We start from the raw sequence: 16,553 nt of genomic DNA on the forward strand, positions 1-16,553 counted from the left end.
CGGAATCCAAGTTCAAATGCCGCTCGCATCCCAGCACGAACATCGGCCATTGACGTTACAACTTTCGATGATGACAGCATTTTGTTCCCAGGTCCGCGTCGCGCGTGGATAAGGAGCGAATTTGGGCAGTACTTGTCGTCGGCTGAAAGCTGTCATTCAGACTTCGAGCACGTCAGTACATTCAATGTATATATATATTATATATATATATATAATAGTATATATATATATATATATATATATATATATAATTAATATATATATATATATTATATCTATATATATCTATATATATATATATATATATATATATATACTATATATATATATATATATATATATATATATAATCAGGTGAAAAATAAGAGACGGGGTGTGGATATGTTTGATAAATGAATCACATGCCAAAGTAATTGTAATATGCATGCATATCATATATATATATAATATATATATATATATATATATATATCTATATATATATATGTATATATTACATGTGTGTGTTTGTGTGCGGCGATGTACACGGATGTACACACTTGACATATCACACTCGAAAAGCGAACTATTTAAGGTTAAGTTAGAGCCGTAAAATAATAATAAAAAAAAAAACTCCGAGGGTAATACGCGAATCATTTACTTTTACACGTCTCTACGCCTCTATAAATTAGTCAAATTTGGGAGAAAGTTGTTAAATGTAATGAGGAAATTAATCTGAAAACAAATAATGTGGGCTTGGAAGTGTTTTCAAAATCTACGTGGGACGAGCTGATTTTGACTTTTATGGTCCCATTGTTAAGGCAGAATTCATCACGAGGAAATGCGGCTTCCACTGAGAGCAACTTTTCAATTTGTACTTCCCTTTATGGCTTCCTATGATTTGTCTCCTTTTTTTTGCTTTATTTTACACTGGAAGCTTTACAGTCGAAACATTTAAAATCCTCGATGATTTATCCCGGGTTTTTGTTTGCGTTTGAAGGAAAAATGGATTAGTAGCCGACGATCCATCATGATTTCTGTGTGCCTAATTTTTTTTTCTGTTATTTTTAACGTCCCTTATTTAACGTGTTTGCCTTACGGCTGTCAACCCGCTCTCTCAAGATTTTATATTTATGTTTATTTCTTTTTCATTATCGGACTGGGCATTTTATTCCTTTACAGCCCCAGTCTCCGTCATCACATTTCTCACATCTCATCTCCCATCTTACGAGTTCACCCATCTAAGGGACTCGCCCCTCTCTTTTCTCCATCCTCACCCCTCCCCAGTAATCCCCAACCCCTCCTCCCAATCTCTCACCCAACCCATCAGCACGAGCCGAAGCCACCCTACGCCCGAAACAGAACGAGTGGTGTGGTTAGAATTGCGCCATGTCTTCTCTTTACACGGGAGAATTTCCTGCCAGATGTGTAGACGACCTTCACTGACATGTGCTCCTTCTTCTCCTTCTCCTTCTTCTTCGGGTCATTTGATATTTATGACGAAATTCCAGGAGAGATGTTCCTTTTCAGCCTCCCTCCTCAGCGTCGGATATGTCCTCACAAAATTCTAGTAAAACTTAGGGAATCGGATTTTTTTTTTATGCATTGTGTATCAGTGTTCAAATCTCAGTGTCTTCTTATTCTTGTTTAGTAATGTACGTAGACACACACACACACACACACACACACTTCTCCATGCACACACGTATATACATTAATTCATGAATTATATATTATATATATATATATATATATATATATATATATATATATATATATATATATGTATATATATTATAATGTTAAGCTTCAGGGATAGTGTTGTGAAATAGTTAGATTGATCACATGTAATCCTTCCTTCTCATGAACACACTCACACACATCACACACACACACACACACACAATTCAGGTTACCTTCAACGGCAATCCAAACATCTAAGGAGAAACGAACTGGGAGTAGAAATATAATGCAGTTGGTTTGAGGTGTCTCTTTACAGTGCTGATATGTCACGTCGAAATCGACAGCATGATAAAAGCTTATCAACCCACTCTGAGATACGAATATTTTCGACTTAATATTAACTTCGGCCGAAAGGATACGAAAAGCTGACCACAAACTCTGCCGTGACAAGTCATGTAATTGTCAAGGGATACAATAACACAGCAGTGTAATTTGGCTTGCAGTTATAATACAGTAGAGATTTTGGGGGAATAAAATATACCTCAGAGGTGTTAACAGAGTTAATGTGTTACATTAACAATAAATATTTAGAGTATATAATGCCTATCTTTCTTAAATTTTTCCAAGTCAAACTGGAGGGTCATTGTCTGAATGAATAGTGAAGTTTAGGGTGAAAATATAATTGCTGTTCATCATTAATATCGTCACTAGAGTACACTATATTTACACACACGTATCCAAGCTCACGTGCAAATATGTTTATATATAATCAATACACCTACATGTATATATGACAGTTGCACGTATACACATATGTGTCAATGTATAAATTCACTCGCAAATACACACAAACATTCCATTATATCAGGGTCTCCCCCCCTCCCATATGATAACAGTAACACCTATGCAGAAGCACGGTAAGAATCTATAGCTTATTATATATCTTCAAACAACACGTGGAAATTGCTTTGTGACGCCACTAGCTTCATGCTATAAATTAATCACAGTTTAGGCTTCATCAGCCGCACATTTAAACGATTGTCTTCGGGATAACATGTAATCATGGAATGCTTCGTAATAAACAAGTCATGGTCGCCGTACTTCCGTGATTTCATATATATATATATATATATATACATATATATATATATATATATATATATATATATATATATATATATATATATATATATATGTTATATATACAGATATATATATATATATATATATATATCATATATATATATATATTACATATATATATGTATATATATATATAATATATATATATATATATATATATATATATATATATATATATATATATATATATATATACATATATAGTTTAAGTTCGTATAAAGATTCAGCACTTCCTCTGACTCTCACGTTTTACCAAACTGCCATCTTCAATAAATATATCTTTTCACCCACTAATGAATTTTCCTTTGCTCTGCCTTCTACACCTGTTTTGTCTCCATCCTTCTAATCTATGGAATAGCACCAGTAATAATTTTCTGAAACACTTCACAGAAGTAAAACTCGATTATGACCTCCCTTGGACCTCAGCGTCGAAACCACATTTAATGCAGTACATTGGGAAGACGAAAAATGACGCTTGCATCTACTCCAAGTGCTTGTCCTGGTACAGCAATGTATTAGATCAAGTCATTTTCTTGTCACTTTTGTTTGCTATACTTTGTTCACCGGATTTGAAACAAAACATATTCGCATCTCATTCCGTTTCACTCATGAAGAAATACGTATATTTTGCGTTCGTCAGCAGCAGGTCCGAGAGACAAGTAAGTAAGCGCCTTTTTGACCACTTGGCGGCACCTAATGGCTCTTATTTTCTTGGCCACTTGAGAAACTCACTTATGTATGCCCACAGAAGTAAATACGCGTTGTATATATATATTGATCGATTCACTTTCCTTTTGAACACGAGAAAAGAAAAGAGACGTCAACAACTAGACGGAACTCTCCTTGGGCAGAGCCACCAAGGGCGTGCAAGCAGAATCCCCTGCGACGGCCGCTGCCGCAGCGGCTGCGGCGGCAGCTTCCTCCCTCGCCAGGTAGTCTGGATTCAAGGCCACCGTGGAGGACGAAGCCCTCGACGATCTGGACGTTTTGGAGGACGTCGTGCAGATGGAAGAGTGCGTGGAGTACCTTCCGAGGGAGTCCGTCGAAGCTAGGGGCGCCCTCCCCACCATCGTGGCCATTCCGTTCATGGGTGCCAGGCGATCCCTCAGGAGGACGTCTGTCTCCTGCGCGCCAAGGCCTCCAGACTGGATAAGAGATTATTGGACAACAACAGATTAATAAAAGCAATATCAACGATCATTTGTGTCAGTTATTTTTGCTTCTCAATTTTTTCTTTTTAAAATTTTTCTATTCATATCATTTTTCAACTGAAAAAATAAAATTACATGAACGATTACTATCTCCCGAAACTGAATGGAATAGAATCGAGCCATATATTCATCTGAGAGAGGAGGTTCACTATGTAGAGGAATGAATGACATTTAAACACAATACAAGTTTCTTAAATAGGACAGACTGAGTGCTCGTGAATCCATGTAGTGAGTACCATGTTATTTCATACGCTATGAGTTTAAAAACAAAATCACAATAAATTTCATTTTCCTAGGTCTGAAAATAAATAAAAATGTCGAGGAAATAAAGAAATTAGCGTGGACAAGACAAGAACTCACGAAAACCACTTTGAAGGAGTACATTTTCTCATCTTTCAAAAAACTCTTTTGGCGTAACCTATCTGCCATTGTGTTCGTGTGTGTGAGATCACTTACATTATTCAGAAGAGACCCGGGATTCACGTAGAACGACCCCGGAGAACCTTTCTTCTCTGGCATCTGATGCAGCTCCTCTTTCTCGCAATCTGCAACGCGTGATTTGAAATCAATCAGTCATTCAGTCGTTTCAGAATTTTGATAACATCTCGTCACTCTCAAGACAGACAACCTGCTCCTCTCCCTCGGGCGATAGTTCCCGTTTTTCCTGTTTTATTTAACTCTCTCTCTCTCTCTCTCTCTCTCTCTCTCTCTCTCTCCTCTCTATCGGTCTCTCTCTCTCTCTCTATATATATATATATATATTATATTATATAACATATATAATCTATATATATATATATATATATATATCTAATATATATTATAGATATATATATGTGTGTGGTGTGTGGTGTGTGTGTGTGTTGATGTATGATATGAAAAGAGATTTGATAAAAACTACCAAGAGGTTTACAATAAGAAGGGAATTGCTAACATTTTGAAGGAAGGCCGGAACATGGGGCGACTCTTTTGTGCTGTTCAGTATGCCTTAGGCTAGAGAGAGATATATCATCCCTGTTCACTAATGCTGAGAGCAGAAGGCGTTATAAAAAGAACTTGAGAAACAAGGGGAAAACCAAATAGGAAGAGATGAAAGCATGTATGATAAAAGTCTTATATGGAACTATCAAGAGTATTTTTACTTATATTCAATGTAGAAGAATCTGAATGGTGGTCAACGTGAATGTAGAAAAAAAAACTTTTGGTTAAAATATTTTATTTTTTTAATTTAATTTTTTTATGGTTCGTAAAAGTTAATATAGGAGAAAGACATTTATCAATACCGAGATGACCTGAATATGTTGAGAAATAAGGGCATATGAGTTGGAAATCTCGGAAGGTAAAAGGACTGAACATCGAAAACGTGCAGGGTACAGGATGGTCCAAAAGTATTAGACAAAAAAAAAAAAAAAACATTTACATTGACTGGCTGACGTGAGAATGGATGTGCGTCCTGTTTTATTTGTTTATTGAAACCGTCGGACCAACATCAAACCTGCTCGTATAGCTCAACATGTTCCGATTCTCCTCTTTTAACTTATACTTAGTTTTTGTACACTCAAGTTTATCACCATTCCGGTTTCTTCTATATTTAATATCGCAAAAATCCTCTTAATAGCTCCAACTTTTCTCGCTGATTTGTAGACTCGAGTACTGAACTGAACTTCCGTAATAAAGACTATTCTCGTATATACTTTCATTTCATCCCATATTTGATTTTCTCCTCGTTTCTCAAGTTCTTTTTTTAAAGTCTTCTGCTCTTAACATTAGAGAACAAGCATGATCTAGTCTCTCTCTAGCCTGAGACACTTCAGTAACACAAGAGTCACCCTATGTCCTCCGCCTCCCTACTGCAAAAATCTTAGCAATTGTAATTCCCTTCTCATTGTGAACCTCTTGAAAGCTTCTAACAAATCTCTTTTCTTATCACATATCAACGCTTCGCACTGCATCTCTGTCAGTGTTTGTTTCCTCGGGACCCTGCATCCAATTAAAGCAAGAAAATGTACCAACAAAGAAAGTAAATTTAGCAGTGGGAAGGCTTGAAGTTAAAATGAGTGGGGAAAATAAGGTGACTCAGCGGACTTCGTAAAAGGAGAACATTTACTGTTTGTTAAGCCGAAATTTTTGTAATTAACACTCCCGAGATGTTGTCCTTGTGGAGACAGTATTACTTGAGAAGAGAAAATGGCGATAAGAGAGAATAATGGTAATTACAAGGAACATAACAATACTTTTCTCTTGTGCTTGCTACGTCGTGTTAATGTTTTTTGTTTATATTTTATTTGTTTTTTCTTTTAGCCATTTGAAGAAATTTTAGTGAATTTTGTTCTTTTACACATTTTTCGGTCGCGTTTCTCAGCTGTTGGTATCTATTAGGGATATAAAAAAATTGATAAAAAATAGATAAAAAAATATATCCTCATCATATTTTGGTCATGTTTATGCCTCCGAATATTTTCATTAGAGTCCCGTAAAGAATCGATAACGTGGCAAAATTACCACTTAACCACAACTTACATTTCCTTAGACATCCTTTCTATTCTATTCGTTTTTAAATAAAATAAAAAAAAGAGAAATGAATAACTGGTTACTAAATCATTTCTCTCTCTCTCTCTCTCTCTCTCTCTCTCTCTGAACAAATGCAGCCGTACGTACACGAATGTTACTGTAACAGTGTTTGTGGACATTTAACAATTATGCAAATGAATACAGTGACATGAGAGCTCATCATGAAATCAAAATAAAAAAAAAAAATAATAAATAAATAGAAACATGTATAGCAGACATGAAGGACTAATCTCTACGGAAATCACAAATTCGCCTTTTCTAAAAGCAGAAATATTATTATCCAATCGGCAAAACATTCCAACATATCAACACCATCTTACCTTTGTTGACGCAAATGAGCGTGTGGGCATCATGGGCATCGTGGGTATCTTTCAAAGGCCCCGCGTACAGAATCTGTGCCCCGTTCTTCCTCTGCCTTCCCTTGCGAGCCATGATGACACCGACGCCCACACACGCGGATACTGCCACAAGCACGCCCATGAGGAGCACCAAGAAGGGCGCCAGCGTCAGGAGGAGGTTGTGGGAGTGGGGCGAAACGACCTTGTCTGCCGACGCGGCTCGGGCGGTGTACGATATGGTGGTTGGTGGGCTCGAACCCCGGCTGTTGGCGGCTGTCACCGTCAGAGTGTATTCGATCCCCAGCTTCACCCTAAAAAAATAAACATATATATATATATATATATATATATATATATATATATATATATATATATATATATATATATATAAATAAGAATTGAATGTGTTTCAGGCAATACTCGTAAATTTATACACACACACACACACACACACACACACACATATATATATTATATATATATATATATATATATATATATATACTATATATTTATATATATTTTATCAGAGAAATTGAAACACTGGGTGTTAATCCTCTCTCTACGGTAAAGTTGCATATAAATAAGTCAAGTGTCAGTGTGATTATGATCATATGTATGTGTGTGTGTGTATGTAACTATCCAGTCGTCAACTAGTTTACATATGTATCATTCCATGCAGACTTTAGTGTAATGCAATACATACTCTGTACCCTCCAATCTAAAATTCCATGTTAATTCCTTTATGTATGATCCTATGCCATCGGGGCTTTCATTATAAACCAGACATTAAAGTCATGAGTGAAGCTGACCAGTAATAATCACCAAAGAACATTTAAATGCATCACAGATCCGTTAGCTTGTTAGCTTCATAATAATTTCCTCAAAATTACAGGTGGTCTCGCGTACCATCCCATATCTCTTCCAAATCATATGGAGAGGCGATTAGTTGAACTGAACGGTAAATAAATGTAAAGATAACTAAGATTCGAATTATAAAACAGATAATTAAAAAAAAAAAAGATTCACATTCAGTCCATCATACGCTAAATGAATATAGAGATAAATGTACTCGTAATATCTGTGTGGCACAGTCTTCAAGTTCTAATCGCTCCGAACACGGTCCGGAAATTGGTGGTCTATCCACTATCACTCACCCGGTAATTATGAAGAAGGGTTCTGCCGCATGGCGAAACTCATCCAGGACGACCTCGTGGGCTGCTTGCCGCACCTCCAGGGTGAAGGACTGGTTCAGACCCCCGTTCCAACCCGGGACGCAGGATACCACAAGGTAGGACGCTGGCATTGTGGAGTTGCGCTCCGCCACGCACCCGGACACGGCCTCCGGTTTAGCTGTTGGGGAGAGAAATTTTTTTTTTTTTATTTATTTTTATATTTTTTTTGGTGGGGGGGGGGGGGGGGGGTTTGTTTGTTGCTGTTCTCATCGAGGTAAGGTAAGGTCTGTAAAGAGACCAATTTGATCGCGGATGATTCAGATGCAGGCATTACGTTACGGGTTAGCAATAATTTTAAAGCCTTGTAGAAAGCATGCAGTGTCCAAAGTTGGTCAATATTTAGCTTGTGTAATCTCTCTCTCTCTATCTTATCTATCTATCTATCTATCTATATATATATATATATATATATATATATATATATATATATATATATATATATATATATACATATATATATATATATATATATATATATATATATATATATATATATATATATATATGAGAGAGAGAGAGAGAGAGAGAGTTAATTTCCCTTACCAGCGGGGATGATGCTGAATACGCAGGGATCTTTCTGAAGTCCCAGGTCATTGATGGCCCAGCAGAGGAGATCCCCGAAGTCGTGGTGGGTCTTCGGCGTATACCTCAAGATGCTGGCTCTTCCGGTGCTGTTGTATAGATTTAGGGCTAAATCTACTAGACCGGTTGAACTGTTCATGGCCCACCTGTTATGGTAGAAATTTATATATGTATAGTATAATATATGCAATGTAATACTTAATGTTTTTACCATTATGCCACTGCGTTGTCAATTCTTAATGTTCCTATTCTCTTTTAGCCGTAATTTCAACGAACGATTATTCGTACCATCGACCTTTAACCGCGATTCGAAATCTGAAAATTCGCGCAAAAGAGGCCTATGTCTAACGAGATTTCAAACGCGGCCCGAATCCATATTGCATAAAAGAGCGCTTGCCTGCCTACCTTTGATAGTGAATGACGCCCCCCACTCTCCCTTTCAAAGGCATTTTTATGGACCTAGAGTGTATTGAAATCTGGTTAAAAGAGGGAGATCGGAAATTAAGTCGAAATAAGGTTGACGAAAAATCAGTCCAGGTTAAAAGGGTAAGGCTGCCAAATTGAATCAGAGCTAGGTGGAAGGGTGACGAGCCAGAAGGGACATATAAAACTCAGCCGTATTCGGATTTAAAGAGATATATTCAGGAAATCAAATTTAGGCTAAAAAATATATATATAATGAAAAATCAATTAAAAACCGTTCAACGAAGACTGGGAAGGTAAATTTTACATATATATTTAAAGATTATATGAAGAATGCATTAAATTAGTCTAAAAGGATCCGGTTGAGAGATATTAATAAATAAAATAGGTTAAAAGTGGTTTACGGGGGAATAAAATGAAACTGAAAATTGGTTCACTGGGGGAATAAAATGGAATTGAAAATTGGTTCACTGGGGAATAAAATGGAATTGAAAATTGGTTCACTGGGGAATAACATGGAATTGAAAATTGGTTCACTGGGGAATAACATGGAATTGAAAATTGGTTCACTGGGGAATAAATGGAATTGAAAATTGGTTCACTGGGGAATAAAATGGAATTGAAAATTGGTTCACTGGGGAATAAATGGAATTGAAAAATTGGGATCAGGAATAAATGGAATTGGACATTGTTCACTGGGGGATATAAATTGGAATTGAAAATTGTTCACTGGGAATAAAATGGAATTGAAAATTGGTTCACTGGGGAATAAATGGAATTGAAAATTGGTTCACTGGGGAATAAATGGAATTGAAAATTGGTTCACTGGGGAATAAATGGAATTGAAAATTGGTTCACTGGGGAATAAAATGGAATTGGGGGAATGGTTCACTGGAATAAATGGAATAAATTGACTGGAATCACTGGGGGAATAAATGGAATGAAATTGGTTCTGAAAAATAAATGGCAGGGGAATCGACTGGGGAATAAATGGAATTGAAAATGGTTCACTGGGGAGGAAATGAAAATGGTTCATGGGGATAAAGGAATTGGAATGAAAAAGTTCACTGGGGAATAAATGGAATTGAAAATTGGTTCACTGGGGAATAAATGGAACTGAAAATTGGTTCACTGGGGAATAAATGGAATTGAAAATTGGTTCACTGGGGAATAAATGGAATTGAAAATTGGTTCACTGGGGAATAAATGGAATTGAAAATTGGTTCACTGGGGAATAAATGGAACTGAAAATTGGTTCACTGGGGAATAAATGGAATGGAATGAAAAGTTGGGGAATAAAATGGAACTGAAAAATTGGTTCAATGGGGAATTTAAAATTGAACTGGGGAATGTTTCATGGGAATAAAAATCAAAGGCGACCGAAAAAGGGAAAGACTGGAAAACTGAACCAAACTAAGGTAAGAGAAGATTTTGGGCCAAGTCGTGAAGCCAAATCAAATGAAGGAGACACTAAAACAGAACTGAAATCAGAATAGAGAAAAAGAAAACATTAAAAGAAATCTAAACCATATTCAAAGGAGACTGGAAGATCTGGAAGATCACTTTTTTTTTTTTATCCGGTTATAAACTAGAGTTCTGGAATTCAGATTAAAATCGGGTCGAAAGCTCCGAAACGGGGAATCGAATCAAAACCGAGTTTAAAAGACGACTGATCTGAGAAAGTGAATCACTTCCGACGAATTCACCTGAAAGACGTCGGAGAAGGATGGGCAGACACCCGGCAGGGGACAAGGAGGTCTTCGTGCCTGGCTGCACCGTAGACCGTCTGCTGGGACTCCACACACGTAGGCAGATCTGGAGAAATGAAGGGGAAGTCGGGAGGTGAAATTCGGCATGGAAAAAAAGGAGTTTTTTTTTTTAAGAGGTGAAACGACGAAGGACACAGGAATATAGAAGGAAGGTAGGAAGAGATATAAGGAAACGTGAATATGGAAGGACGATATGGGGGAAAGCAGCAAAAGTTCCAGAAGTAGAAGATGGGGACTTCAAGGGAGAAAATTGAATATATAGAACGGTAGAAAAAGCTACAAAGTTTTTTTTTATAACATAGATAAAATTACAGTAGAAAAAGAGAAATGTCAATGGAGAAAAATGAATATAGAGAACGGTAGGAAAAACTACAAAGTTTTTTTTTAGAACAGATAAAATTAAAGTAGAAAAAGAGAAGTGTCAATAGATTTTACTTTAACAAGGGAATGAAGTTTAAGAGAAGAACGAAAATAGATTGCAGAATATTTCAAAAGACGACAATGTCCAGAGAAAGAGCTATTAACAGAAATGTCAATCTTCATTATTATTATAAACAAAATTTGATCACTTCATATTTAATAAAACGCCGCTAATTATAAGCTGTTACAAAATTATTATTCATCAGTAATGAACTCGAATTTAAAAGAAATAAACTCAAAACATCATAGCTTTCCAAAACGCCAAGACACTTCTTGAATTGCAAAAGTACCACAAATGTTCAAAAGACTCACATTTGATCCCCAGCTGGATGGTATTAGAGGTGGAGGAGCCTTCGGAATTGGCCGCAGCGCAGGTGTAAGCACCTGACTCCTTTCTGCTGACGCTGGTCCGGGTTAAACTGGATTTACTGAGCGAGACTCCGTCTAGGGGGTCGTTGTGCAGAGGGACGCCCTGTGAAAAAGAAGAGTCGCCACTTCAAGATTTGGTTGCTTTTTACTTATTCGATTTCATTACATTCTTTTGGTTTATGTGACAAGGACATCGTGGGAAAACTGCCGGAAATAATCAAGACATGGTACTCGTATAATATAAATGTATTTAAAAAAAATAACTTCGTGTATAATGAAATGTCTCTTTATACAATGGGGAAACAACACTTGATACGCTCTTAATGGTTAAACTGCACGTGCTTACACATGCCCTACTCTACTCCTCGTATGTATCTTCGTTTATCTGCGTATCCAATATATTTTGATGTAAATGGCATCTGTGCTTGCTTCAGCTTGTGCATACTGACAGGCACATAATAATTTTATAGAGCAGTGGTACCTTAAACTTTTTGTGACCACGCCCCCTCTAAGAGTAAGGTCCTTCCTTCCACGCACCCCTTCCATCTATGAGTAAAATTCCATCCCAGATTTAAAGGAAAACGAAAAAAAGAGGGAGAAAGAGAAGTGGTTCCTAGGGATAGAGAGGGAGGTAAATAATTGGAAAACATGGCCACCCCAACGAGTCTATTTTAGAATCGTAGACTATAGGAAAGTAACGTTATAGGGCGAGACTTTTGCATTTTTTCATAAACTTCTGAAGATTAGTTCCTCGCTCTTGTTAAGAGAATAACGAATATAATTAAAGAATTTTTTTTCTCTGTTTCTCGCGACTCCCCTGGAAATTGCTGACTCTCCCCTAGGGGTGCGCGCCCCCGAGTTTAAAAACCACTGTGCAGAGTAATTCGCTGTTCTTACAGGTCTCATATAGTACAACATTTAGGAGAAAGAAGGAAAAAAACTCAAGATAGAGAGAGAAGAGGCCACCTTCCACTCATAGAGCAAGAAGCACCAGCAAGGTTATATATATATCATTCCTAAGAGCTCTTGTGGAAATGAGAAATGCTTGAGATTATACGGTTAGGAAACTTTGCTTCCCTCCATGGTAACGACCTGGAATTCTCCCCTTCCTCACATTGTTATCGAGCTATAGGCCTCTCCTTTGTCAAGATGCAGGTTTATCTAACCTTCCAGGGGTCAACCTCATTACTTTCCAAACATTTAATATTATATATATATATATATATATTTTATATATATATATATATATATATATATATAAGTACTATATATATATTAATATATATATATATATATTATAATAATATAATTATATTATTTATATATCATATAGTATATGTATATATATATCTATATATAATATATATATAATATATATATATATATATGGTATATATATATATATATATGGATATATATCTATATATATATGTATATGATATATATAGTATATATATATATATATATAAAGTGTTTGGAAAGTAATGAGGTTGACCCCTGGAAGGTTAGATAAATCTGGAAGGTTACATATACATATATATATATATATGTATATGTATATAGTATATATATATATATATATATTTATATATATATATATATATATATATTCCCAATCCTCCTTCAATAGATAATAAAAGCATTATGCATCCCCTTGTCACTTAAATAAGCGAAAAAACGTTTCAAATCACGTTTTCTTTCATATAAGAGAATACTGTTTGTCCTGCGTATAAGATCAAAGGGTTTCCCTCCCGTTGTCCTTTATGTAGGAGACTACAGTCTACTAGCTTCCATATGCCTTAAAACATCAGGCATGGAAGGGACCTGTTGGAGGAAGAAGATCGAGAGGGAGACAGAATGAGATGAGGAGATACAGTGAAGGAAGGGGTATGATGAGAAGAGGTTTGGTGGAGGATGATGCCTTGGATAGAAGGCAGTGGAGGAGAAGGCGCATCAGGCAACCGACCCCTTAATGTAGGGATAGCGGTGGGAAAGAGGAAAAAAAAAAATATATATATAATATTAATGTATAATATTATCATATAAGTATATTATCATAATATATAAATAATATTAAAACTAGTAATATATATTATATATATATAATAGTATTCTAATAGTTATATATGATAATATATAATATATAATATTATAATATATATAAGAGAGAGAGAAGAGAGAGAGAGAAGAGAGAGAGAGAGGCATACTTTAAGTGTAATAATATGTCAAGATAAATGGGTTTTCGCAGATTTGTATACTACGTATACGAAACAAATATAGAAAATAAGAAAATTCAGATGACAGTGATAAAATTCGTTCCTTTGTTTTTCTAAGCCTGAGCTCCATCTCCTTTTTTATTGCCAAATCGCGCATTTATATTTCCAAGAAAATAGTCTAGCGCCATTTCTAAAGGTAAAATACGCAAACAATAATCCTTTTACGCTAGCTAACCAATTTTCCTTTTTTTCCCCCCAAAAGGTATACCGTAAACTAACAAAAATGAAACAAATTATAAAACCAGAGGCCGTACAGTAAACAATAAAAATTTTCCACTCAAAGAAAAAAAAAAATCACGCAATTATCTAGAACGCCTCATCGACTATCGTAATTATACGGCTGATAAATATCTCGTTTGTGTGATAATGTGTGATTACGATCAAGGCCGCAAACGTAAATTACCTTTGTGAGGACTAATTGAATTCTTCTTAAGACAGATAAGAAAGGCAATCCACTTATCTCACGAGCTTCCCTATCTCCTGGCTGTCTTTGTTATGCAATGGTTTAATTATGTGCTCGGTTTTCAAAATTCCCATGCCTGTAACTTCAAGTAATTTATAGGCATACGTAACTATTTTGTTGGTATTTAAAATCCGTTTTATTTGGGCGTTTTCATAGTTCTCTCCAAGTGTTGCTAACCATCCAGTAACAAAGGGAAATAATTTAAATTCATTCTTTCTCGGAATGCAAATGAATTGTACGCAGCTTTTACCAGTTTTTCATCGTCAATACTGCTATAATAGTAGTAGTATAGTAGTAGTAGTAGTAGTAGTAGTAGTAGTAGTAGTAGTAGTAGTAGTAGCAGCCCTAAAATGGAGATACAAATCCACAGTTATGTATATGATGTATAAATTATATATTTAAAGATAAAACTATACAGTTTATTTTTAAGAATATTATTATACATAACTGTGGGTTTCTTTCTCCAATAATGATAATAATAATAATTTCCAAAGCCGACTAACTCTGGGAAAACACATCTCCATTACACTGGGGAGGATTGCTGAGCTCAGCCATTTCCGCGTTGAAAACCCACGGAGGTCGGCCAGATCTAAATTGCACCGGCAGGAATAACAGTAATTCACTTCGGGTCTTCAGTCTCCCATTGTCATGCAAAATTCGAATTAGCTTCGTCTCAAGAATGAGGATGCGCTGGTTCTCTGCAGATTCCCCCAAATGTGTAAGATTGGATGGAGCCGCATTTATTGTTCGACAGTTCCTGATCGCGTTAGTAGCTTCCGCTGCAAGGATTTCCGCCTTGAGTCAGATACAAGTAGAATCTGCTGGGCACTTTTTATCACACGCATATGTAGTTGTAATAGCCACAATGCCCTCGTAACTTCTCGAATTCTTCGCGCATTTTTGGATACGCTAGTCACTACAAAGCCTTGACAATCCAAGTGCAAGAAATACTAAGAAATTATGATGTCCGGTAGCGAGAAATGAACCCCGGTTACCATAATCACAACGAGGTCACGTTGCCAACCTGACCACAAGAAGGGTAAAAGTCTAGTACCTCTAATACATAGTACATAATTTTTAGATATTACATAATTTTTAGATATATCTATTAGAGCTGGAATAGACCCACCCTCATCATCGTGTTATCCAAGTGAGCAATCGTTTTTATTGCTTTTTAGGCTGAAATATATAAGTAGAATCTACTGGTCACCTTTTTACCAGAAACGTATGTAATTGCAATAGCCACAATGCTCTCTTTAAGATTTCTTACTTTAACCAGATCAGTGAGCTGATTAACAGCTCTCCTAGGGTTGGCCCGAAGGATTGGATATTTTTACGTAGCCAGGAACTAATTGGTTACCAAGCAACGGGACCTACAGCTTATTGTGGGATCCGAACCTCATGACATCGAGAAATTAATTTCTAATCACCAGAAATAAATTCCTCTGACTCCGCGTTGGCAGAGTGGGGCGAGAACACTCGCTACCAAATCAGTAGCTATGCGAGCACACAACCCACTCATCCAATGAGGAGCACAATGCCCTCTTAACTTATAAGTAATTCAGATCTGAAAATCAAGTTCCTCTTTGTAGAGAATATACGTTTTAGTAGAGCCAGATAGCAAGGATGTCCAACCATGGCCAAGTTTAATATGTTTCGGCCAAGCAGATGAGTATTGTGCGTAAGGAAATACATCTTTCTGGTAACACTGGTAACATTGGTAACAGGATTTTTTTTTCTTTAACGTAAGCTCTTAGTTCCTTGTCTATTTCATTCAGAGATAGTGTCTTCGATATGTTTAATGAAATCATAAAAAAATAACGAGTAAAAAGTGAGCCTAATTTTCTTTGAGCAATCGAATTGTCTGTGAAGCGTATAAATATATGAAACTCTCAGTCACGGCCCATGACCCTTCCAGCTGCGCCCCGTGAAACTTTCAGCCACGGCCAGGTTGTGGTCTGTTTTGTTGCTGTAGGTGCCAGACGCACGATGATGGCTAACTTTAACATTGAATAAAAAAATAAAAAAAAATACTGAGCCTAGAGGGCTGGAATTTGGTATGTTTGATGATTGTAGGGTGGGTGATCAACA

At 36.3% G+C, this 16,553-nt stretch overlaps 1 protein-coding gene across 2 annotated transcripts in view; it reads right to left on the reverse strand.

The window, feature by feature from the left end:
• Positions 1-2,990: 2,990 nt before the first annotated feature.
• Positions 2,991-16,553, reverse strand: part of LOC135220498 (synaptogenesis protein syg-2-like) — a 104,867-nt gene continuing 91,304 nt past the window's right edge. Inside the window, exons 9-15 of one of the 2 annotated variants that reach the window (XM_064257638.1) lie at positions 11,667-11,826; positions 10,872-10,980; positions 8,704-8,888; positions 8,083-8,278; positions 6,908-7,236; positions 4,473-4,561; positions 2,991-3,950 (exon numbers count right to left, since the gene is read on the reverse strand). In XM_064257638.1, coding sequence (XP_064113708.1) covers positions 3,633-3,950; positions 4,473-4,561; positions 6,908-7,236; positions 8,083-8,278; positions 8,704-8,888; positions 10,872-10,980; positions 11,667-11,826 — 1,386 coding nt within the window. In that variant the 3' untranslated portion in view covers positions 2,991-3,632. The remainder of the gene's footprint in view (positions 3,951-4,472; positions 4,562-6,907; positions 7,237-8,082; positions 8,279-8,703; positions 8,889-10,871; positions 10,981-11,666; positions 11,827-16,553) is intronic. The other variant, XM_064257639.1, reaches the window with a different exon arrangement.

This window comes from Macrobrachium nipponense, chromosome 2, assembly GCF_015104395.2.
Source record: "Macrobrachium nipponense isolate FS-2020 chromosome 2, ASM1510439v2, whole genome shotgun sequence".
Taxonomy (NCBI): domain Eukaryota; kingdom Metazoa; phylum Arthropoda; class Malacostraca; order Decapoda; family Palaemonidae; genus Macrobrachium; species Macrobrachium nipponense.